Raw genomic sequence first — 9,535 nt, forward strand, 5'->3', positions numbered from 1 at the left:
CCATAAATTATAGCTTATACATAGTGATGTATGTGGCCCTATGAGGATACCATTGATTATTAGGGGATATCTCTACTTTATGAATTTTATTGATGACTAATCTAGGCACACCTAGGTGTATCCATTGAAAGCAAAGTCAGAGGTTTTTACATGCTTTAGACACTTTGTTTCTATGGCAAAAAATGTGTCTAAATGTGAAATATATGGCCGAATAAGGCATAAAACATTAAAAGCAAAGTTAGAGGTTTTTACATGCTTCAAACACTTTGTTTCTACGGCTAAAAAGTTTATTTATGACTACTCCAGGCATACCTAGGTGTATCCATTAAAAGCAAGGTCAAAGGTTTTTACATGCTTCAGATACTTTGTTTCTATGGCTAAATATTTTATTGATGACTACTCTAGGCACACCTAGGTGTATCCATTGAAAGCATAGTCAGAGGTTTTTACATGCTTCAGACACTTTGTTTCTATGGATAAAAATGTGTCTACATGTGAAATATATGGCTAAAAGAGGCATAAAACATCAATGCTTAGTGCCTTTCACACTTTAGCAAAATGATGTGGCTGAGAGGAAGAACATATCTCTCATGGAGATGGCACACTGCATAGTTAAAGGCCAAGTAGAGGTAGTTATATGTGCCAAATTACCCCTTATGAAGCTTAGAATGACAAGAATCCCTCTATGGCTCATTTGTGTGTTTTTTATTATCTTGTTGTACATGCTCACATGACAATTTTGGTAGCTATATGTGGAGCAAATGAATGCTCAACAAGGTGTTGCAAATCAGCCCATACTAGCTAAAAATCACCTCGAATTTCAGCCCCCAAATTAGCCTACTGATGAGGCAATTATTGATGATATTGATGAAGAAATGACAGACATATAGGCGTCCAAGAGTATGCCAAGTGTAGACACCGCAAGATAATAAATTAGCTACTCCTTTACTTAGCAGAACACGTGCAGGTTCTGATCACGTATCTTATTCTTTTGTGGATCATGCTCTCATTGCTAGTATATGCGATAAAGAGGAACACGTTTCCTTTGAGGAAGCACAGGAAAATGATCATTGGATGCATGCCATACAAGATGAGTATGACTTAATCTTTAAAAATGACACTTGGTATTTAGTAGATTTGCCTTACGGTAAAAAGGTCATTGGTACAAAGTGGGTTTATAAGCTAAAGTGCAAAGCTGATGGTAACATTGAGACCACTACAAGGTAAGGATTATTGTAAAGGATTATGCTCAAGAGAAGGGCATGGATTATGTGATGAGACCTTTGCACACACATCTATCTCGTATGACTACGATCATGTATATTATTGTATTGGAATCACATCAATGTACATCAGTTTAATATCAAGATGCGATGCTAATACAATACTATACCTGATCGCCACTTCGAGCTATGAAGCTGAGTACAGGGCAACTTTCACACAACAACTGTGGAGTGTGTATGGCTTGAAATCGTGGTGTTGCACATCAATCCCCCATCTCTATCTTCACTGACAGTAGCTAGAGTGAATAAGCCCTTGTGAAAGAGGAGCCTAGTGTTTTATGCTCGCACAAAGCACATTGAGGTGCAATATTATTTAGGGAGAGTTTATTGTAGGAGAGATCAGCTTGGGTTATGTCTCTACACACGACAATGTGGCAGATATGTTCACGAAGGCTTTCTCAAGATAGAAGTTTGAAGCTTTTTGCAAAGCTTTGGGCTTATTGCCATTTAGCGATTGATCACCCACATGATCCTTGTATATATTCACATCATCACTATAGGGGGGGATTTGTAGCCATTTAGTGATGTGTGGATTTAGGCTAATAATGGGTCGAAGGACTTTTTCCCTCTTTAGGAGGTTTTTTCTCCCTAAGCGTATATACACAATCTTATGAGTATGTGTAAGTGACCTTATCATGTCACTTCACTTGTACTTCACCCATTCTTATTAATCCACTTTGAGTGTTGTGCTTCCATCTCTCTCTCCTTGCTTGAGCCGTTTTTCAAGAAAACTTCACATGCATGGTTGACGGCGAGTCGGGTAAGAGCTCGTGTTCATTTGTTCACACGCCCCTTCAAGGCTAAGGACACGAATCTTACCCGCTGTAGTTAATATTTTGCTAAGCTTCTGAACATGTGTGTGTGACTGTAATCCTTTTCTTTCAATAATATAAATAAATACACTTCCTTGAAACCCTAACTGTCAGTGCTATACTGGGGTAAGGTATTGTTTAAATTTTATTTAGTTTCGTGTAGGGTGCCGCTGACCCCTCATCCTTGCGTTCTGCATACTCTCTCAACGCTGAAACGTCTTTCTCTCTCTACGTACATATGCTTTTTAGGTCAAGAAAAAGCCGGATCTGTTCTCGCCCACCCGCTCGCTTGTGATCGGATCTTGTGTGTGCGTGTGTGTGTGTGTGTGTTTTGTTCTTCTGCGAGATCCAATGGAGCAGCCCCTTGTGGCTTCGGAAGCCACCTACCCCTCCGGCGAGTTGAACCCGGATGCCCCCCCGGCTTGGCAGGAGCAGCAGCGGGAGCAGCAGTACGCCGATTACCCTTACTACTCCGGGTACGGTTCCTCTGCACCGTTTAATGAGCAACAGAGTGCCTACAATTCCCAGCATATTGCCCCTTCTGGTGGCGATGGCCATGGTGGGGCTTATCCTCTTCCCGATGTGACCGGGACATATGGAAATCAAACCCCTAATGAAGCTCCTGGCTATGGATATGCCTCCGTTCAAACCCCTAACACAGCTTCCGGCTATGGCTATGCCTCCGGTCAAATCCCTAATGAAGCTTCTGGCTATGGTTATGCCTCAAACCCTGGTGAAGCTCCTGGCCATGGCTATGCTTCTGCCTCTGCCTCTGCCTCTGCACATCACCAGCCTCAGAGTGAAGATTTGACCTATCTCAGCAAGCAGGATGGTTACTATCAACACGCAGATGGTAGGTACCAAAACGAGCAAAGTGATATTGTTTATAGCTACCAGCATCAAGATCATGGCAGAGAAGAGGCTTACAACGTGCAAAAGAATGGATTGGAGAGAGATTATGTGCAGGCTACGAATGGTGAAGCGGATGGCTCTGCTGCTGATGGGAATGGTGATCCTTCTGCAGAAAGGGAGGGTATAGGAGGGTGGATTTCTGATGAAGGGCAGCAGGACAATGCTGTCGGGGGGAAAGAAGAAAGACCAGGGGTTGGAGGCTGGATAAGTGATGTGCAAGATCAAGGGAGTGGCCCCAACGGTGGAGGCAGTGACAGAGAACAGCTTTTGACGCATGCTTCTGCTGGTGATGGCTCTAATCATTATGATAATCAGCCCGCGGTGTCTGCAGGAGAGGTGAGCACTGGAAGGAAGAGACGCAGTCGATGGGAGCCTCAACCAGATGGTGATGGGGAGGCTCAAGACACTGCTGAATCAGGTGGCAAGCGAAGGAGATCACGCTGGTCTACTGAGGAACCAAAGCCCCTCCTTGGACAGATCCAATTGCCAGATTTTGTGAAGGAGCTAACAGGAGGGATGGAAATTGATCCGGAAGTTCAGGCTTTGAATATCAAACTCTTGGATGTTAACAGAAGGTTACAAACTGGACAAGTTCTGGAGGAAAGGGATGATGGAAACAGGTCACCTTCCCCCGAGCCTATTTATGACAATATGGGTATTAGGGTCAATACAAGGGAATTTAGGGCCAGAGAGAGGCTCACTCGAGAGAGGCAGGAGATCATTTCAGAGTTGATCAAAAGGAATCCAGCATTCAAGCCACCTGCTGATTATAGACCGCCAAAGCTGTACAAAAAACTATACATCCCTGTTAAGGAATATCCAGGGTACAATTTTATAGGTCTAATCATTGGCCCTCGGGGCAATACACAGAAAAGAATGGAGAGAGAGACAGGTGCCAAAATTGTAATTAGGGGCAAGGGTTCTGCTAAGGAAGGAAGGTTACCACAGAAGAGGGACATGAGGCCTGATCCTGGTGAAAATGAGGATTTGCATGTGTTAGTGGAAGCAGATAATGCAGATTCTTTAGAGAGGGCTGCTGGCATGGTGGAAAAGCTACTTGTGCCTGTTGATGAAGGACAAAACGAGCACAAAAGGGCTCAGCTACGTGAGTTAGCAGCACTCAATGGTACTATTCGTGATGATGAGTTTTGCCGTCTTTGTGGGGAACCTGGTCATCGGCAGTATGCATGCCCTGCTCGTCACTCCACTTTCAAAAGTGATGTGGTGTGTAGAATATGTGGGGATGGTGGCCATCCTACCATTGATTGTCCAGTGAAGGGTTCTAGTCCAAGCAAGATGGATGATGAATATAAAAATTTCTTAGCTGAACTAGGTGGAGGGCTAGATTCTGCTAGCAGGCCAGGTGCTGCTGATGTTGGTACAGGCCGTCAGATGGGTCCAACTCTGGCACTGCCTGGGCCCCAAGGAGGCAATCCTCCTTGGTCAGGCAACGGAGGAGGTGGTGCACGACCAGCAGGTGGATTCTCGGGAGGAAATTTTGGTCCTCCTGGCAGTCAGTCATTTTCACAACAAGCATCAGTCTCAAGGTTCAACAAGGATGGTGATGATCTGAACCTGTATGTGGGGTACCTACCTCATACTGTAGATGATGATGGTTTGATTAGATTGTTTTCTCCTTTTGGTAAAATTGATGATGTCAAGCTAATTAAAGATCGAATGACTGGCCTAAGCAAGGGTTATGGATTTGTCAAGTTTTCTGATGCTGCCGCTGCTGCACAGGCTGTGGTACATATGAATGGCTACAGGTTGGATGGCAAGGTTTTAGCAGTGAGGGTTGCAGGCAAGCCACCTCCTCCAGGTGGTGCTGGTGTACCTAATGGACCACATTCTATGGGTTTCCCTCAACAGCAACAACCACAAAAGCTGCCACCTCCCGGTCCACATGGTAGTTTTATGGGGCCACCCCCCCCTTGGAATACACCACAAATGCCTCCTTATAAACCTTATGTTCCTCCAGGTAACCTGTTAGGAGGTCCACCTCCTGTGGAAGGTCACATGCAGGCTGGTCTGCCTGGAGGACCAGGGTCTTTCACACCTTACGGAGGCACCTATCCAAGTGCTGTGGGGCAACGACCACCCTCATCTGCTCCACCTGGTGTAGCTTCTCAAGGGCCACCAGGTGCGATGTCCGGTACACCTCCAAGTATTCCAGGCCCTCAGGGACCTGGCATGGCTGGAGCTCCCCCCTCAGCAGGTAACATGCCGATGATGCCTAGACCTATGGGGCTTCCCCCTGGTGTATCACCACAGGGTCCCCCTGGTTCTTATCCTCCATATCCTCCATACTCTGGCTATTATGGAGCTCCACCTCCTCCAGTGAGTTCTGTTCCGCCTTCAACTGGTGGAGGTGCACTACCTCCATGGGCAGTCACCACAAATACCTCTACTGCTCCACCACCTCCTAATGTGCAGCAGGCTGATGGAGTAGAGTCCGAGTATGAAAAGTTCATGTCAGAGATGGGGCGGTGACAGGTATGCCATTAACTTGCCTAGATGCTCTTGCTTTGGATATTGTAAGTTTTTGTATAAGTTTACAGTCATGTTGGTTTTATGGTATTTTGTCCATGTATAGATAAAGTTATGCTGCAAGGTGGTTGATTGAGCAAAAAAGAGAGTGATTTTTATGTTTGACATAAGCTGTACTTTGCCCATTAGGTATTCAATTACATTGAGTAAAGAGAAGAGACATGAGCTAATTTGTGTTTTTGAATGGTGTGTTATCGCATTGATTGGCAGGTTGGGACTAGTCTTGAGATGTGCTTTTTAACTCTTTTATTGACAGCAGAGAGTCCATGTGCACAAAGCAAGAGTGCCACCCAAGGGGTTCGTGTTAGTTCATTTTTTGCGGTGCTGTTCATCGAATACTTAACACTTGTTTGTCTTTTTCTAATGGGCTTTGGAGATCAATGGTTGATCTGGTTGTTGCAACATAACAGGCTATCACAAGGATTAGTGAGAGGCTTTTAACAATAGTTAGTAGTGTTAGATTAATTTTTTAATGTTTGGTATTATCGACTGGATAATTCTGGTTAACGTTCCTTTTGCATTGTGGAGGAAACTTATGTTCGTTTGGTTTCAGCATTTCGGCAGCTAAAGCAGAGTTGTGTACACTTTGGTGCCCCCCCTCCCCCTGCCCCCTTTCTTTTTTCAGTGATTGAAGTAGTTTTGGATTTGTTTTCTTTTTTCAATCACCCAGATTAGCAGCAAATGTTTTCTAGACTGCTTTCTTGTTTTATGATGTTAAGCTGGCAAGTCTGTAGCACTTAATTGCTTGCTTGCTTGTTCATGAAATGTCTACTCGGAAACCTACATGAATGGGCTCTGTGCATGAAGCACTTTTTAAAACTAACATTGTATGACGTTGGCTGTGACAAAGAAAAATATGAGGGTGTATCACAGTGAGTGCCTTCTGGTTCATGCCAGTAAGAAATATCTCGGATAGCTTATTGTTGAGGAGGGCAGTTGCAAAGAATTTTTATACACATCTGAGATTGACATGACGTCAGATGGGGGTATGAAAACTCGGGATATGAAAACTCAGGCAATTGTAACCTACAGTTGAATGAACTATGGATGATATATTTGGCAAGGGCAGACTGAGAAAAATGCTTTGAAAGATGGTGGTGGAAAAGATATGAACTATGTTCTTTTATATGATATATTTGGCAAGTGCAGATTGAGAAAAAGGCTTTGAAAGATGGTGGTGGAAAAGATAAATCAGTGGGAGTGGATAGGTTCATGGCAGATGATAAAGCTATTTCTCTGGATTAGACAGCAAAAAATTTGTGGATGACTGACAGGGGACTACAAACAATTGAGTGGGTGTTCGGGTGTTCATGTTTGTTGTTATATGTGATGACATGGTGATAGAATATAGGTCCATCTTTAAGGTTGGAGGGCCCAAGAACTCTGCTTTTGTGGCGGTATAAATTTATCAAAGTTGCATTAATATGTAGTATCGGACTCGATGTCACTTGGTTCGAGAAGACTGGTGAGAGTACTATTTCCTAAGGTAGTCTTGCCTGAGAATCCTAATAATCTGAAGTAGCTTTTTTATCTTGCAAGATTTTATGAAGGAAATGTGTTGAGTTTGTGTTTTAACACCAGCTCTTGGCCACATTGCCTGGAATGAAAAGCAGGGGCAGCTGGGATAACTAAGCATAAAGCAATGTATCAGACGAGGCATGTCGAGTGCATGAAACATGCATTCAATGCCTCGCTCAAATAACCTTTGTTTGATGTCTGACACATGGGAATATAGGTGATGTGGGCAACTTTGTGCTTGATATTACAGGGAAGCGTGTATGGACAGGGAAGCAAGGTGTAGTTGGGGCGAGGCTCCTGTGCATTGGCTGCCAGTTTTGTGGTTGCAACTAGTGTCTTGTTTTCTATGTACCATTATACTAATCTACTCTTGGTTTTATAGTTTTAATTTACTAGCATGTCTTGTAGTCAGAACATATAACAGCAGGTGAAACTTTTAAGGTTTTTTATCAATCATTTATGTAGGAAATTTGTTTGGCGAGCTTCTCACTCCCTTGGACTTGGGCTTTCAAGCTTGTGGAGTACTTCATCTTAAGATATGTTAGCTTTTGGACTGGTGGGTATGCCTGAGCATACAGCTTTGTATTTCAAGCATATACTAGTATGTAACACATGTATACACGTTTGTAACACATGTATACACTGATAGACATGCATACAGAACTTACATTTGTACATTCGTGCATATGTATGTGTGTTCACATTTTTGTGTGTTTACATGTGTATACATGTCCATCCTTTCTTTAAGTCTCTGAGTAATTACAATCCAGCAACTTGCTAAAGCATTGCATTCTAGATTGGAGAGTGGGAGTTCGGCAAAAGCTTGAGATACTCATGGTGAAAGTCTCATTGGCTTGTGATTAAGTAGACGGTGTACAACTGTGCTCCTTGGACCTTAAGTCTTAAGGTACATAGTTGCAATGTCTTGTCTATGTAAAATAGCACTCATGGCTGAATTAATAAACAACTAGTATCGGGCACTATGCATAGGAAGAATATGGATCATCTTATTTTAATGTATAGTATGCAGCACTCCCTTTAGAATAAGCTCATTCAAAGATCGTTATCTTACAATGGTTGCAGATGGATTTATCCAGATGGTAGGATACGTTCATGTGTCCCCTGCACTTAGGTTTCCACGGAATGTGCTGTGACAGACCTGAGATTGAGGATAGCAGAGAAATGGCACTACTGTAAAAGCAGCAAGAGCTACAAACATGGAGGATATTTTACATATGCATAATAATAAACTTGAGGAGCACTGACCTCTGACATTTGCCAGTAATTGAAGACAGTTTTCATTGCTTATGATGCAGATTAGTCTATTTCATTGAGCCATGGAGAGTGTGGATGAGGTTTGTGTCACTTTTCTTGCATAACACGTGGACTTGGTCTTGCGAAGTGGTAAAGAGGTCATGAGTATCGTGACAAAACAGTGTTTGAAGCAAAGAAACCAACCTCTATGTCAACTTTTTTAACTCTCAAGGAAGCCTACATAGGCACCAATCAAGGAACTCTATATACGCATTGGTCTAGAGAAAAACCATGCGTCTGCACTGGTTGATCTATTAAAAGCAGATGTGTATGTGTGCATGATGCTATCTCAACAGTAGGTATGCGAGTATTGTTTCATGGGAAGTGAATGTGTATTGATCTAACAAAGAAAATTTATCTAGAAAAGAAGATGAGTAGGGGTACCAACCCATTTAATGGAAGTGTGTGTTTGCCCTAGAATGAAGAGTACACAATTGAACTATTAATGAAATGGCATGCCTGTAAAAAAAAAATGAAAGCTTGTGGAGTGATTTGCCAAAGGAACATACTCATACTCACTCTCACCATTCTTTCATATACATTTAGGAGTAATTTATTGCTAATGAAAGTTAGTCAAAAGAACTTATTTTGAATATTAATGTGATATTTATTGAGATACATGTCATGTTGAGGCCTCTTGTTTTTTAAAAACATTAATGTGATTTGTTGAGGTACATTTCATGTGATGCATTGTAGAGAATTGTGCACCCTAAAGGCTCTTGAAAATTAAATAAATATGTTTGCAAGCTTGAATTAGCACCCTCATTGTGTAAAGTGACTACAACTATAAAACCAAACCCTTGTCCATGAATGACTAATGATTGCACATGGATGTATAGGGATGTGCTTGAAGATGTCATGCTAGTGAGCCCAAGAGTTGATGAAGAGACCATCAAGGTGGTAAGGTGCTTTGAAATATTGCATGCAGAGGATCATGCCATTGTCATTGAATGCCATCAAGGAGCGAAGTATCCAAGTCATAAACTTAGGCTTGTAGCTTATAGTTTGAAGAATGGTCTAGAAACTGAAGTCTAGAAACTTTATTCATGATCTTAAGTCCTTAGGAAGGCCTTAATAGATTTCGTTAGGCATATGCATGTATGGACTTTAGAAGCATTAGCAACTTTATTCATGATCTTAAGTCCTTAG

General features: G+C 42.4%; 1 protein-coding gene across 3 annotated transcripts; it reads left to right on the forward strand.

Moving 5' to 3' along the window:
• Window positions 1-2,162: 2,162 nt before the first annotated feature.
• On the forward strand, window positions 2,163-8,549 carry LOC147607023 (uncharacterized). Of its 3 annotated transcripts, XR_015264904.1 has the most exons (4): window positions 2,163-5,500; window positions 7,538-7,628; window positions 7,869-7,979; window positions 8,156-8,549. XR_015264904.1 is itself a non-coding variant. In XM_086791538.1 (2 exons), the coding sequence occupies exon 1, from the start codon at window positions 2,447-2,449 to the stop codon at window positions 5,495-5,497; it is 3,051 nt and encodes a 1,016-aa protein (XP_086647664.1). In that variant the 5' UTR covers window positions 2,163-2,446; the 3' UTR covers window positions 5,498-5,500; window positions 7,538-7,746. The 3 variants fall into 3 exon arrangements, 2 of the variants coding, with proteins under 2 accessions (XP_086647664.1, XP_086647663.1); XM_086791538.1 differs by lacking the exons at window positions 7,869-7,979; window positions 8,156-8,549 and having other exon boundaries at window positions 7,538-7,746; XM_086791537.1 differs by lacking the exons at window positions 7,538-7,628; window positions 7,869-7,979; window positions 8,156-8,549 and adding an exon at window positions 5,765-6,136.
• The last annotated feature ends 986 nt before the right edge of the window (window positions 8,550-9,535 follow it).

The sequence above is a fragment of the Cibotium barometz genome, chromosome 56 (genome assembly GCF_041138505.1).
Source record: "Cibotium barometz isolate CiBa-2024 chromosome 56, ASM4113850v1, whole genome shotgun sequence".
Lineage (NCBI taxonomy): Eukaryota > Viridiplantae > Streptophyta > Polypodiopsida > Cyatheales > Cibotiaceae > Cibotium > Cibotium barometz.